We start from the raw sequence: 16,751 nt of genomic DNA, 5'->3' as shown, positions 1-16,751 counted from the left end.
ATGCAGCAACATTTGGATGTGGATACCATCTGGTCCTGGCGTGGAATAGTGAGAAGAAGAGAGTGCATCTTGGAGTTCCCGCATGGAGAAAACAGTGTTGTAGCTTTCGTGATTTTGAGAGGAGAAGGTAAGAGGTTGCATTTCCGCAGCACATTTCTTCGGGAGAAACGTTGGCGGGTAATTTGAAGAGCTCAAAATCTCAGCAAAGTGTTGACCCAATGAGTTAGAAATTGCGACGGAGTCCACTAATGTATCATGAGAGACAGTGAGCCCAGAGACCGGGGAGAAACTGATCACGCCAGATAACCGTCGAATCCGACTCCAAACTTCTGAGGAGGGAGTGAAGCTGTTAAATGAGGTAGTAAAGAAGTCCCAGCTTGCCTTCTTGCTATCGCGGATGACGCGACGGCATCACGCACAGAAATGCTTATAGCGGATACAGTTGGCCAATGTAGGATGGTGTCTGAAAACGCGAAGAGCACGCTGCCGCTCACGTATTGCGTCGCGGCATTCCTCGTTCCACCACGGAACTGGAGGCCGTTGGGGCAATTCGGAGGTGCGAGGTATTGAACGTTCCGCAGCTGAAAGAATAACGTCTGTAATATGAGTGACCTGATCGTCGACACTAGGAAAGTGACGGTCATCAAATGTCGCTAGAGACGAAAAAAGTGTCCAATCGGCTTGGGCAAACTTCCAGTGTCACAGGCACATATATGGCAGGTGTGGCTGAAAAGCGAAGGACACATGGAAAGTGGTCACTCGAGTGTGTATCAGCAAGGGCGAACCAATCAAAGCGCCGTGCTAGCGGAACAGTACCGACTGAAAGGTCCAAATGAGAGAAATTTGTCATGGAGGCAGACAAATATGTAAGGTCCCCAGTGTTGAGGCAAACAAGATCCGCTTGGTGGAAGACGTCTATCAACAGTGAGCCACGCGGACAAGGATGCGGAGATCCCCAAAGCAGGTGGTGGGCATTGAAGTCTCCTACCAGCAAATAGGGGGGTGGAAGCTGACCAAGAAGATGAAGATCAGCTCGTGCCATTGGTGTGGACAATGGAATGTATACAGTACAAAGAGAGAAGGTGTATCCAGAAAAAGAAAAACGGACAGTGACAGCTTGGAAGGAAGTGTTTAAGGGGATTGGTGATAATGGAGAGCATCATGGAGATGAATCATGAGTCCTCCATGTGCTGGAATGTTTTTAACAGAGGGGAGATCAAATCGGACTGACTGAAAATGAGGGAAAACAGAGCGGTCATGGGGACACAGCTTTGTTTCCTGAAGACAGAAGATGACCAGCGAGTAGGATCATAAGAGGATTGACAATTCATCCCGATCTGCTCGTATGCCACATACATTCCAATGCATAATGGACATAGAGTGGACAGAAAATGGAAGAATGTGACCAAGGTTGCCCTCGACTCAACTACAGCTCACAACTTGCGACTGACAGCGTGGAACGGCAGTCAGCCAAAGGCAGAAGATCCTGATCCGTAGGTTGTTCAGGAGCAGCTCCTGCCACCAGCAATCGGCCGGTTGATCGGCCACCAGCAGTGCGCCTCGGCGACACAGAAGACGGCCGGAGGGCGGCTACCGCCAGGTGGTGCTGTAGATGAGACACGCCATGGCGGAGAAAGAGAGGAACTGGGTTTCTTACTAGCCTTCTTAGAACCAGGATGTTTAGATGAAGGAGGAACTGATGGTTGTGGATTTGGGGCACATAAAAAATCGGCACGTGTAGGCTCTTTTTTGGAAGCCTGGGTGTCTGACTTTTGGGCTCAAGGTTTAGCAGAACCCGATGAAGGGTGAGCCTTAGAGTGAGCAGGCGAAAGTGGGGAGGTGGAACGGGCGATCTTTGCGCTGGCCAATCTGACGACTGTGGCACTAAAGGTGAGATCACAAGTCTGCGTGGCCACCTCCTTTGTTGGCCGAGGAGACGCATGGACAGTGCCGTATTTACCTGTTGAGGTACAGTGGGCTTTTGACTGGCGAACAATTTTTGAGCAGCAAAGGTCGACACCTTTTTCTTCACTCTGATTTCCTGAACGAGCTTTTCGTCTTTAAAAATGGGGCAATCTCGAGAGGAAGCAGCGTGGTCACCCATACAGTTGATGCAACGAGGGTATGGAGGTGCACAAGCACCCCATGGGCATCCTTGCCACAGGTAACACATTTGGCCAGATTGGAACAGGACTGGCTGGTATGATTGAACCGCTGACACCAATAGCAACGCGTAGGGTTTGGGATGTAAGGGTGAACGGAAATTATCTCATAGCCCACTTTGATGTTCGATGGGAGTTGAACTCTCTCAAATGCCAAGAAGACAGTACGGGTTGGAACAACGTTCATATCAACCCTTTCCATGACTCGATGAGCAACCGTTACGTCCTGGTCAGACAGGTAGTGTTGAATTTCCTCATCGGACAATCCGTCGAGGGAGCGTGTATAAACGACCCCATATGAGGAATTTAAAGTGCGGTGTGCTTCCACCCGGACAGGGAGGTGTGTAGCAGTGAAGCACGCAGCAATTTTTGGGCCTGGAGGGGACTGACTGTTTTCAACAACAAGGTGCCATTTCGTAATCTGGAACAAGACTTTACAGGACCTGCAATTGCGTTGACACCTTTCTGAATAATGAAAGGGTTTACTGTGGAGAAGTCGTGACCTTCGTCAGACCAAGATACAACAAGGAACTGTGGCAACGATGGAAGAACTGTCTGTGGCTGAGACTCATTGAACTTACGCTTGTGAGCAAACATAGTAGAAGATGAGGAAACCATTGCGGAAGCAACCCCCATGATTACCGGCATCTCCAATGGCACTCTCCTGCCTTGTGGGGGCCCTCTCTGAGGGCACTCCCGCCTTAGGTCATTGTTCACACCTCAGGTCACACCTCCCAAGAAACGGATGGAGGGACCAATCGACATTTTCGGAAGGTATCAGCTCGGGTAATCACCCCTCCCTGGGCCTGGCTCTTACCAGGGGGTACATACGTGTCCTACCTGTCTACCCGGGGCAGGGAATTACGCGTTACCCCGTCACCGGCTACACATGGAAATGCGTGGGTCAGCCTTCAGACACACACAGGGAGGAAAAAAGAGGAAGGGAAAAACAGAGGAAGGGAAAAACAAAGAAAGGGAAAGGAAAGAAGAGAGGTCTCAAATGCAGCAGTGGAGAAAGGGTAAAGAGAAGAGGTAAGGAATAGAGAAGGACAAAGGAAGGACGAAGACTTGCAAGCAGAGAAAGCGAAGAATGTGTTACATTGTCAAGCGTCTGTCTCTGGACGTAGGCACCAAACATACTCCCAGAGGGGGAGAAAGGGAAGGAGAGAGGCGGTGGTGACGAGGGGGGGGAGGGGGGGCACGATAGGTGATGGGGAAGGATGTGGAAAAGGAAGGTATGCAGCCTGGAAAGGAAGGAGGATGACATTAGCTCGGGGTCCCGTGCTCGCTACACACGTGTCCACAAAAGAGTTGTGGACCCCCTGGGGGACTGATAATGGCTGAAGTACAGGGGATATAAAATGTAGACTGGCAGTGGCAATAACAGCATTTCTGAAGAAGAGAAATCTGTTAATACTGAGTATATTTTCAAGTGCTATGAAGTCTTTTCTGAAGGTATTTGTCTGGAATGTAGTCTTGTGGAAGTAAAACGTGGACAATAAACAGTTCAGACAAGAAGAAAATACAAGTTTTTGAAATGTGGTGTTACACGAGAATGCTGAAGGTTAGGTTAGGTTAGGTTAGGTTAGGGTAGATCGCATAACCAACAAGGAGATACTGAACAGAACTGGGGTAAAAAGATATCTGCGGTATAACTTGACTAAAAGAAGGGATCAGTTGATAGGACACATTCTGATATATAAAGGGATCACCTATTTAGTATCAGAGGGAAGAGGGTGTATTAAAATTAGATGGAGAGCACGAAATGACTTCAGTAAAGAGGTTCAAATGGATGTAGGTTACAGTAGTTTCTTAGAGATGATGAGGTTCGCACAGGCTAAGAGTAGCGTGGAGAGCTGCAACGATGACGACCATCTTATTGGGACTGTTTTTCAGGGAAGCCACTGAAATACATTTGACAAGTGATTTAATAAACTGTGACAATTGTTCCAATCTTAATCAAATGGGGAATTCAGCGCTTTCAATAGTTAACTGACATACGCATCAGTGCTGCTTCCCCGTCAACCAGAACTTGTGGTCTACATTCTTTACAGAGGGTATCATGGTAGCATATAATCTCTAATGTCATTGCAATCTTCAGTGTGCACACCCACAATTGGCCACCTTACTAGTAAATATAACAGACAGGACCATTTTACCTCCACTCTTTACAGTTCATTGTGAAGATGACTAACAGTTCACAGTTGACTTAAGTTATTATGAGTGAGTATCCCCAATTTTACTGATTAAGTAATATGTAATGAGAATATGAATATTTAAAAGTAAAAAAAAAAATTCTAGGTTCATCAGCTGTCGATCTACAGAGGAGACAGTTTAAAAATCACTGGCATGTAAACTTTAGAATACTGCTGAAATGTGTGGGACCCATATAAAATAGGGCTAAAATGGTAGACTGAATGTACACTAAGAAGGATAGCACAAATGATCACAGGTTTGTTCAACTCAAAGTGGAGCATCACAGAAATGTTTAAAATACTGAATTGGCAAATGTTTTATGTTAGATACAAATATCCTGCAAAATCCTACTTAAAACATTTCAAGATCCAGCATTAAGTGAAGGATCTGGAGATCTTCTTCCTCCCTTGGACTATCACTTCCTTAGTGACCACAAAAAAGGATCAAACTATACAACTGATGATTTTAGTTATACAGGCAGTAAGCAAGGGCATGTTCCTGTTCTTTATTTTTTGTCCCCTACTGCAGGAGAAACCCATACATCTACATTACATCCGTACTCTGCAAACCACCACGAGGTGCATGGCAGATGGCACATCCCATTTTACCAGTCATTAGGACTTCTTGCTGTTCTGTTCACATATGGAGTGTGGGAAGAACAATTGTTTGAATGTCTCTGTGCTTGCTGTAACTATAGTAATCTTATCCTCACGATTCCTATGTGAGCGATAGGTAGGGGGTTGTAGTGTATCCCTAGAGTAATCATTTGAAGCTGGTTATTGAAACTTTGTTAATAGACTGTCTTGGAATAGTTTACATCTGTCTTCAAGAGTCTGCCCTTTCAATTCCTTCAGTATCTCTCTGACACTCTCCCATAGAGTAACCAAACCAGTGACCATTTGTGCTGCCCCTCTCTGTATACATTCAATATCCCTTGTTACTCCTGTCTAATATGGGTCTCACACACTTGAGCAATATTCTAGGATGAGTCACAGAAGCGATTCATAAGTGATCTCTTTAGTAGACCGATTGCACCTCTACAGTTTCTACCAATAAACCAAAGTCTGACACCTGCTTTATCCACCACTGAATGTATGTGATCATTTCGTTTCATATCCCTACAAAGTGTTACACCCCGATATTTGTACAAGTTGGCCAATTCCAATAGTGACTCATTGATATTATAATTATGATACTATGTTACTTCATTTTGTAAAGTGCACAATTTTACATTTCTGAACATTTCGACCAAGTTGCCAATCTCTGCACCTTGTTGAAATCTTAGCAAGATCTGACTGAATATTTATACAGCTTCTCTCAGATAGTACTTCATTATAGGTACCTTCATCATCTGCAAAAAGCCTTATTTTACTATTAATACTGTCTGCAAGGTCATTAACATACAACATGAACAGTAAGGGCCCCAACGCACTCACGTGGGGCACACCTGAAGTTACTTCTACATATGACAATGACTCTCCATCCAAGGAAACATGCTGTGTCCTCCCTACCAAAAAGTCCTCTATCCAGTCACAAATCACTTGATACCCAATATGATCATACTTCTGACAATAAGCACAGCTGTGGTACAAAGTCAAATGCTTTTTGGAAATCAAGAAACACTATCTACCTGGTAGCCTTAATGCAAAGCTTTCAGTATGCCATGTGAGAAAATTCATATGATCTATGTTTTCAGAAACCATGCTTGCTGGCATTGAGGAGCACATTCTGTTCAAGATACCTCATTATGTTTGACCTCAGAATATGTTCTAAGATTCTACAACAAATTAATGTAAAAAATATTGGATGGTAGTTTTGTGGATCACTGCCACTACCTTTCTTGTAGATGGGTGTGACCTGTTCCTATTTCCAAGAACTGCTCACGGTTATTTGTTCAAGCTATCTACAATAGAGTATAGTGAGAAGACGGGCTAAGTCAGTCACAAGTTCAGTATAGAATGTGACAGGGATTCCATCAGGGCCTGGAGCTTTGGTCAGTTTTAACGATTTCAGCTGTTTCTCAACACCACTGACATGATACTCATTTCATTCATCTTGTCAGTTGTTCAAGGATTAAATTGGGGAAATTCTCCTGGATTTTTCTTTGTAAAGAAACATTTGACAACAGAATTCAGCATTTCAGCTTTTACTTTGCTACCCTCAATTTCAGTTCCTGTCTCATCTGCTAGGGACTGAACACAAACATTGGTGCCAATAACAGCTTTACATACAATCAGAATTTCTTTGGATTTTGTAAAATGTCATTTGACAATATTCTGCTACGGTAATCGTTGAAGGCATCACGCAAACCCTTAGAGGTTATAAACACTTCGTTGGTTGACAGCTAGGCTTGCTGAACTTGTTGAGTTGAAAATTACTCTGATGATGTCTCCACAACTACAAGATGAGACATAAGGAATAGAAACATTTCTTAGATCACAGCCTTACGAGCACATAACCAAATTCGCCAAGAGTGCCAATATTAGCAATGAAAGCCAGCGCTGTATGATCAATATTAGACATATTACAGAGCACACAGAGTCGTTTAAGCTGTCATTCTTATCATGCCCTGTACACAACTGGAACAGGAAGAAACTGTAACATTGAGTACAACGTCTAGTACCATCCATCATCCACTGCACTGTGGATTTCAGAGTTACATACGTAGATGTAGATGTCGGAACCAAGTTCTACAAAACATATGTCCAATAGATAAAAAAAAAATAATACACCCAACAATGCTCATGACAGCAAACATCGAGCTAAGGATACTGCAGGGGGTGTACAATATTCGTCATATATAGAAATAACATCACTATTACTGAAAGCATTTTTTATTAAAAATGCATAGCCCTAAAACTAACCAATTCAGATCTGAGACGACTTTTTAGTCACTACAATGAAATGTATGACATGATGCACCAACACAATCAACAGCCACAGATGCAATGAGGTATAAGCCAATGTTCTTCTCACAGTTCACTTGGTAAGTAAATACAGTGTCATGCTTCAATGTGTGTATATGTGCATACACAAGTGTGTAACTAACTGTACCAAAAGTGAATGCAGCAGTGACAGACTGTTAGTAATACTCTTCCTTTTTTTTTCCTGGGAAGTGCAATAGACAGGAGATGGACATGGCCTAAGAGAAGACCCGAATGTGCATTTTTTTTAACCCTCCATCACTTGCATCATTGTATGCTGTTCAAAACCTGTCTTATTTTAATTGTCCATCATTTCCAGTCAGGTTCTTGGAATATTGCACCTGTTGGTTGCATGTACATAAAACATTTTACCAGCAGATGCCTGGCTATTGCAACGGATGCAACACACAATCGGTGAAGGGTTAATGAAGTCTTCACATGGTACTTTACAAAAAGGAGACAAATGTGCTTTTTTTTCTACATATGTATTGTTCTAAGAAATTATGTCCACAATGAGAAATGACATTAAGGTTCCACAATTGTTTCATAACGTTTAAAGTCATATCTACTTTGTTGCAGTCCTCTAACTAGCCTTTTCTCATTCAATTTTTAAGTGAAAAATAGATTTATCACAGCCCTTTCTTTGAAACAAATATTTGTAATAATACAAGAATCCCTTCTGTCAGCAGTAAGAATTACATAACATAGTTTAGCGCTTACCTGATATGGAATGTTCTTCAGTTCATCATCTACATTTTCCAGAAGTATAAGACTGTCAAGACGGGCTCGCTCTACGTTACCATAATCAACAAATATGATGTCTGCCTGTGATATCATTAACACACATTAGAATTATTGTTACAAAACAGAATAACACAAAAAAATAAACTTTTTGTATCATACCTCATTTGTTGCAGGGTACTCCTCCACAATTTTTGCACGGTACATAGAATTGTCTGAAGCATAAGGAGCTAAATATAGGTCATCTGCTTTTCTTCTGACTTCTGAGGCTTTGGGCAGATACTCATTCACAGCTGCTTCTAAAATTGATTGTATTTGACTAGTTATATAATCTAGAGGTTTTAAACTCATCTGTATATGGACATCTCCATTATGAGCTATACTACTAATGAAAACATCCTTCACTGTGTCCACCTATAAATCAAAATTTGCAACTTAGCTTCATTTTTAAATACACAACACATTATATATTAAAGTGATCAAAGTTTAAATTACCTGAGGCAGTTCTGGAGTGAACTGATGTTGACGTATCTTGTTACTTAACAACTGGTTCATGTTTACATCTTCATCGGTGCTTGTATCAAACAGCACAAGTGCAACTTTTTCTGCATTTGGTTCTACTTCAGCAACAAATGTTCCACCAATTACCATCTTCTCCAACAAACTTACTGCATATGCTTCATCACGAAACTCCTCCATGCCTGCTAGACTACATACAACAGCCTAAGGGAGAAACAAAACTTATCATAATAACAAAATATATTATACATCATTAGATATCTCCAGCTCACTAAATTTTAAGTAACATGTGGCATGGCTGTATCGTTTGACAACAGGGGAGCAAAACCTTATGAAATCTTTGAAGTATTCACTTTATTTCACAAGTGTCAAAAACAAGTTCCCAGACTGCAATTGTATCCAAATGATCTACAGGTGACAAATGTTATTTTGTTACCGGACATGTGCTGAAAGATCTTCTAGATATTTGCACAACCTGTTCCAGGATAATATAATTCTATCTTCTGACATACAATAAAGCACAAAAACCTAAGGCTTTTTCCACACTATGTTGTCTGTGGGACAAAAATTCTGCGTCCCAGTTTATAAAATTGGGAACACAGGAGTCCGAGAACAATCACTGTCTAGCTCATGTAGCTAGATGGTGATTGCTGTCGGGACCCTACATTTCCCATTTTATAAAGTGGAACAAGGAACTTCCTTTCCACAGACAACATAAATTGGCAGACAGCTGTGATTCTTTCATGCTTTATTGTATGGCATAAGATGGAACTGCATTATTCCAAAACCGGTCATAAACAATAAAATATTATTGGTTCAACAACTGTTGCTGTTTTCTTCACTTTATGAAAATGGACATGTGCAGTTGCATTTGCCTTAAGGAAAGAACTCTGTGTGGAATGCTACACTGAAAATGCTGACAATTGAGAAGATAAATTATTTTACTTTGCCATCAGTTTTGCTCATAAAAGATCATCCTCAAACACAAAAATAATCAACTTAGCAGCCCTCTTCTGGGCCTAAGGATGATAGTTTATAATCAAAACTGGTAGCATAATACATTGATTCATCTTAACAGACTTCAAATGTTTTCAACATAACTTGCTTTTAAGTATTCCACACCTGTGAAGCACAGTTCATCAACATACATCTTTGTATTGTACCGTGTGCAATTTGGTTATCTTACAATTTAAATTTTCTGCACACTGTCTCAGGCTTTCCATTACTCCTAAGATAAAAACAGATTTTTCAACTGTTGTTGTTATACAAAATGCCCCCAGGCCCAGACAGAAGTAATTTTCATTATTTAAGTTTAACAAAGAGCACGCTTTTTCATCTGTTGCCTTGCAGTTGATGCGACAAAAATCGACCAATCCATACCAGACTATACCGAATGATGTCAGTGAAACCGACTTAATCAAATCACATTACAGGATTATCTGCCTTTGAAACTGAGGGCTCTCAGAGCCACTGTGGAAAAATGTCCCTCCCCTCTATTTCGAGCCGCCATCTACAGCAGATGCTAAATGGCTTCATTTCTTTATCGTAATATTCTCTTTTCTCCTCAGAGATTGATCTTGCAGCTACTGGTTCTCACCCCTCCCTCTCCCCTCCCCGCAATCATCACCGTGTAATCCCCAAGAGCCAACAAATCAATACAGTTTCTTTTTCTAAACATGAGTATCGTATACTAATAACAAGACCATATCTCTTTCCAATCATCACTACAACCCCAAGGGGATATATAAGCTGGCATCAGAACCAGGGTGGCCGAATTCACTCTGTTTTCAGCTTTGAGGTGCCCCATACATATTACTAAGCAGCAAATGGATACACAAAACCAATGTGTGGGATCATTTGTCTCTGTGCAATACAAAAGACAAATGCTCAGTACAGTCAGTCCAGGCTGCCTACAGCTGTTAGTTCAAAGCTGCCGTCTCAGATGCACGAGGTCATCCGACCTCTCCATCATCTCTGCCACTCACACATAAGGCCAAGTTGCAGGTACGATGACCCGACACATCATCAACACTGGGTGCCAACGCTGTGTCACTGCCCAACTCTGCTATGATGTTCACTGAACAACTAACCAAAGTAATGGACTTTGCTTTTAGAGAGAAGAAGCTGCCGGGGTCCAATGCTGCCAGAGACATGTAGCTTAAAGTGATGCCCACCACCAGGTCACAGGGACTGCACAGCAGGAGACAGGTCCTGAAATGCAGGCAAAGCTGGATCAACTACAGGTGGAAAATGGAAATTTGAAAAGCCACCTTAATGAGGAATTAGTAAATATGAAACAATAAAGCAGTCCTGTACCCTGTCCCCCCCCTCTCCCCACCCCACTAGCCTTGCTTCCCCTTTTCCAGGGTTTCCACAGCATTTCCCTACCAGCCCTTATCTGACGTTGCAACGTGATTTGCTGGTTCCTGCCTTCACAGGTAAACCAGGTGAAGACGTCCAAACCTTCATACAAAATTTAACGGATGTAGGAAAATTGTCAATTTGGAGAGATGAAGTACTAGTAGGAGGCATCAACCTGAACTTCCAAGGAGAGGCTTGTGCTTCTGTGAATTCCATGGAACAGCTGAAAAATACCAAGGCACTTGACATACTTGCAAAAGGGCTAGTGGATAGATATGGAGACAAGCAAATAGTTAGCTACTGTAAGCCAAACTTTCCATCATTTTCCAAAGTTCCAGAGAGGATTTAACACTTTGCTGACCACATAAAAGCTGTGTCATGTTGCACATATGCACTAAGGGAAAGTAACTAAAGGAAAGAAGTACTACTTAGTGAAGCAGAAGCCCGTTATACAGATGTATTTGTTCACAAGACTGACTGACAGGTAGTGGTCGAGGTAAAGTGTGCTTCGCCAAGCACACTAAGGGAAACCACATTACTTCCATTTCTATGCCAAGAGACTGAGCATTTTAGCCACTCTTCCACCATAGTAAACTCAACTACACACGCATTCACTGCCTAAGCGTGCTCCACTAGTTGTCAATGTCCAGGTCACAAGGCTCCTGAGTGCATGTAATCAGCATGTGCCTACTGTAGAAAGACCGGACACGAGAAATCAAACTGACTGTCTCCATAGCATCACTAGGCTAACCAAAAATGTTACAGAAGTGCTCGAAGGAATGCAAACCAGGAAATACAGACAGAGCGGTTCTGTCACTGCTGTAGCTCCCCTTCCATAAAGTGAATGCAGGAAGAGAGGTAGAACTCGCTCAGACGGCAAATATAACGTTGCAAGATAAAATAAATGGTAGGTAGTCTATCTTTATCATAAATAAGTGTTTTGTTCATTAAATATACTTGTGGTCAAGGATGAGAACTGTCGTAATGCGGACTGGGCGGACTAGGAAGAAAGATAATTTACCCGATTGTTTTGCAAAATGTGGAAATGAAAATAGAAGGAGTTATCAGTTCACATTCTAAGTGGTTTGGAAACGTGACCACAGCTTCTATGCCATTTTAGGGAACAATTTCCTGTGCCATTCTCAAGGCATATTTAACTTCCGAACACAAGTTGTCCAAATTAGGGGAAATATTCACTATTTTGGCATTGTCGCTGCTTTAAGGACTCGACGGAGTCCAGAACATACAGCTACATTCCAACAACCCACTATCCCAGGTACTACAGCATTGAAATCAGAAAACCTGAGAAAATAGTGGATGGTATAAGGAAACTCAACTGGATAGAAATAAAGAAGGATTTTTTTAAGGAGGAGGTATTTTCTTAGAGGATCCATTAAAGAGAAATGAAGTTATACGCAGTGAACAGACACATGTGAAATGCAGTTTTTCAAATGAGTGCGACACAACCAGGTAAATTTTTGTCAGTAAGAATAGATAATTTTGGAAGCAGAGATGTTAACAATTCTCTGGGCTACCATAGTTGCCAATGCAAATGAAATAAAAACTGATGAGGTAACAGCATACCACAAAAAGGGACAGCCTGAAAGAACTATTTATATACATTCCACCTCAGTTATATCATCTATAAAAGCAGAAATTGGAAAGAAACTTCAACACCTGCATAAAGCAGATCAGGAATTGTATCCTGGTGTAGCCAAATTTGCAACTTCCTTTGAAGAAAAGAACCAACTTCTGGCAACCTCCTTCCTACAGCCAATGGTAGGCCTACAACACAGAAACCATACCACTTGCCGTTTAACATACAGCCTGTAGAAGAGAAAAATATTTCCGTTTTACTAAAAGCAGGAATAACTGAACCTTCTTTCAGTCCCTGGGATTCTCCTATAATGGCAGTGCCCCCCCCCCCCCCCCCCAAAAAAAAAAAAAAAAAAAAAAAAAAAAAAAAAAAAAAAAGTAACAGAGGAAGAACTTATCACATTTGTACAGACATGAGAGCAGTCGATAAGCTCACAAAACCGTATTCTTAAGCTCTTCCAAGGATTGACGATGCTCTGAATCACTCTGGCAAATGCAAATTCTTCATTACCTTCGATATGCACTCTGGATGCTATCAAATTTTTATAGCTATGAAACGGCGGGGAAAGATACTATTGTTGTGCACTCTGGACATTACAATTACCTAAGAATGCCCTTTGGTTCTGGAATGTCTCTGCTAAATTGCAGATTTTGCTAATTTACTTTTATGAAGTCTAAAGCCAACCATGTGTGTATCATACCGAGATGATATAACTGTCTTATCAAGTATGATGAGAGAAAATGCAGAGAGATTACAAAACATACAACTTCCTGTCAGTGATGTTAATCCAAATTTAAAATTAGAAAACAGAAGTTTCACGCAATCACAAGTGTGTTTGCTAAGTCACATAATTATGGCAGATGGTGTAAGAACAGACCCCCTGTTAACAGACACAGTGTATGGTTTTCCAGTGCCTTAGAAGGGAACTCTGTATGTACAGACAGTAGACTGTAGGATTGCTGTGTTTTAAAAAAACAGTTCACCTCTCTTGGCTTATCTGGATTTTGCACTGACTTTTATATTTTGCTTGCTGTTAGCAAAGTATTATATTGTTGCTTGCTGTTGGCATAGTAACTGTTGGCTTCGTTTTGAGTCAAATATATGAAGGTGAGGAAAAACCAATGAGTTACAGAACACCTTAGGTGAATCAAGCTGAGCAAAGCTACAGCACCACAGAAAAGAGCTTTCAGCACTTGTTTCTGGCACCCATTACTTTCTGTGTTGCTGATACAGATGACATTTCACTGTAATTACAGATTGTGCAGCTTTACAGCAGCTTTTGAGTTTCAAAGCTCCCCATAGCAGACTTTTAAGATAGGTCTTAAATCTCAGAGAATATAACCACATAGGCAAACACAAACCTGGAAAGTTAAATGAATGCAGATGCTCTGAACAGAAAAAATTAAGATCCTGCAAGTAGACAGTGTTGTTATAGAGGAATTAAAAAAGGCACAATAATCCAATGTTGAGTGTAAAAATTTTATGTAAGAAAATGTCAATTGGAGAACAGATAGTAGTGCCTAAGGCTATCTGTAAGTGCACACTGCAACAATATCATGATAGCATACAGGCATGTTATTATGTAAAATGCATTACACAAGTGTACATCCGAGACGATTGCTGGTGGTCAAAATAACGGAAAGATGTAGAAGATTAGCTTCGAAATTGTCTCTCATGTGCAAAGAGAGTGCAAGGACAAAGGCCTAATATACTTCAAACTTTGCCTGAGGCTGCAGGACCTTTTGAAATAATAGCACTTTATATTGTGGGACCATTTTCCTTAATGACCCAAAATAACAGATATGTTGTATCTACAAAACAACAGAAAATCCAACATAAAATAATGACAGTATTATGAAGTATACTGTCATTATCTTTTATCTATCACTCTTTCTATTGCTATCTTATTATGGTACCTATTGAAGACATAATCACTTTGATAGTTTTGAAAGCATTCATCACTCATTTTGTACTATCATCTGGAAGGCCAGAGGCCATTATAACTGACCAAGATACAAACTGTATGTCCAGTCTTATGGTGTGGCTATTTCAACCACTTAAAAGAAGTGGAGAACTAGGCCATTTCACCCTAAGAGCAGCATTGAATACATACAAAAATAGTAGTTAAAATGTTGTCTTGCTACATAAACAGCTCACACTCAGACTGGGATCATCTACTATCATTTGTTATTTTATCATTCAATGCTAGGGTTGAGTCCCTTTGAGGTCACCCAATGTGCTCCCTGTTCGAGATCAAGAAATTACCGCTTAGAACACAATCCAGTGAAGTGAAGCAGGTAGCTAAAAGATTCAAGTTTACTTGAAAGAGAATTCATACATCAATGCAGCCCCAACATGGAGACAACAGCACCATTGCCGAAAGAATGCTAAAATGCCACTATACCAATTAGAACATTACATGATGTGATGATGAGCTGTCATGAAACTGGGAAGAAAGAAGAAATTTATATGCCCCCTGTATGATGATGGATGATGATGTGTTGAAGGGACCAACAATGGGTCATCAGTCTCTCCTTATCACAAGAGAAACATGTCAAAAGGTAAGAAGCTAAAACAATGGGGACTAGGCTGCCCAAACTATACAAGCTAGTGAAAAAGTTTAAAAGGGAGTTGCAGTAGTTTTATAGAGAAAGAGAGAGAGATAGAAATCAGGCAGCATCTTGCACAAGAGGGGCTAAAAGCACAACAAGGTGAGAAAGAATGAAAGAAATCTGTGATTGCTTGATGGGTACCTTCCATAGGGGGACGCTCTTGCCCCCACAACCGCCGCTAACACTGGAAGTGGTAGAGAATTATAGGTTAGAGTAAAATCCGCTCTCCCTCAGGAAATGCAACAATGTGGATTCCACGTCATTTGCAAGCACCTGAGGTAGTGAAGTGGGCAAGCTGAGAGCATGCCGTGGATCAGCCAGCAGGGTGCACTCAACAAGAACATGCACTATTATCAGTAGACAATCGCAGCAGCAATAAGGAAGATCTTCCTGACGCAGAAAGAACTCTTGATTGAGTCTCATGTGGCCAATAAGCTATCAGCACAATACAATGGCATCTTTCCAAGAGGCCTGGAAAGAAGTAAGCCACACCTTACTGGACCCTTTAATCGCTCTCAACTTGTTTTGGGTCACAGTAGCCTGCCATTTCAATTCCAAGAGCCTCAAAATATTGTGCCAAAGTTGTAATCTTGAGTCTGGGCCCAGTATCCTGACATCAAGTTGAACTCTTGTAGTTGCATCTATAACTAGACAGTCAACGAGTTCATTTCCTGGAATGCCTAAATGGCGGGGTGTCCAGACGAAGGTCGCCATCTTTTCAGAGCTGCAGAGGTCAGCCTGTAGGTCCTAGATTTTTGCAAGCTAAAGATTTTTTGGATAGCACAGAGTTATGCCTTTTAAGCAACTCGTGGAATCGCTACAGATCGGATAGTTTGTCTTGGCCTGGAATTTGACATACTGCAAAGCCTGAGGGATGGCAACCAACTCTCAGTGTCTACACTGCAGGCACTCATGTCTCCTTGCACATGCAAAAGTGTAACCAATCCTGTTGTTCACTTTTGATCCATCTGTATAGATGCATACTGATTTAGAATAATAGTGGAGGATTGAAAGAAACAGATGTCGGAGCATGATAGGATCAGCATAATCTTTGGAGTCACAATGAGTCGAATCCCACTGGTCTGCCCAGTTTTGGATGATGTACAAACAGTCTGAATTGCTGGTTCTGGAACAGAATTGAGTGACATGGGGGAGGGGGAGGGGGGGGGGGAGGGGTAGACATCTGACAGGTTGTGACTGGCTAACTTCCTAGAAGCTGCTGTGGGACACTGGCTTTACCAGGAAGCTGTCAACAGGGCTTGTACAAAAGGCCCCCATTTGCCAAACATCTGCCAGTGTGGTGAACAGGGTCCAGCAGGCTCAGTATGGATGGTGCGACCAACCCATATGCAATAGAGTGAACAAAAATGCGTAACTTGTGATTCTGCAGGGGAAAATTGATAGCCTTGGTTCATGGCCCAGTCATGGACTCTCCAGACAGCCCCCTGAACTGGCACCCACGGTGCACAGAGATGTAGAGGCATAGTACAGCCAAAGATCATCCAGTACAGTGGTGGAGAGAATTTGGAGCCCACTGCATTTACGATGTCATTGATGGTGACAGCAAACAGCATTATGCTCAGAACCGATCCCTGAGGAACTCCTCTTTCTTGTACAAAGTGGCTGCTGAGATTGGACC

At 41.8% G+C, this 16,751-nt stretch overlaps 1 protein-coding gene across 3 annotated transcripts in view; it reads right to left on the bottom strand.

Moving 5' to 3' along the window:
• LOC126352187 (tudor domain-containing protein 7-like) overlaps positions 1–16,751 on the bottom strand; it is a 203,383-nt gene that overhangs the window by 73,132 nt on the left and 113,500 nt on the right. For all 3 annotated transcript variants that reach the window (XM_050002669.1, XM_050002668.1, XM_050002667.1), the window contains 3 exons: positions 8,519–8,746; positions 8,186–8,437; positions 8,003–8,107 (listed from right to left, as the gene is read on the bottom strand). In XM_050002669.1, the coding sequence (XP_049858626.1) occupies positions 8,003–8,107; positions 8,186–8,437; positions 8,519–8,746 (585 nt within the window). The remainder of the gene's footprint in view (positions 1–8,002; positions 8,108–8,185; positions 8,438–8,518; positions 8,747–16,751) is intronic.

This window comes from Schistocerca gregaria, chromosome 1 (assembly GCF_023897955.1).
Source record: "Schistocerca gregaria isolate iqSchGreg1 chromosome 1, iqSchGreg1.2, whole genome shotgun sequence".
Taxonomy (NCBI): domain Eukaryota; kingdom Metazoa; phylum Arthropoda; class Insecta; order Orthoptera; family Acrididae; genus Schistocerca; species Schistocerca gregaria.
Note: the sequence above shows the minus strand (reverse complement) of the source record. Positions and strands in the feature narration are given on the sequence as shown.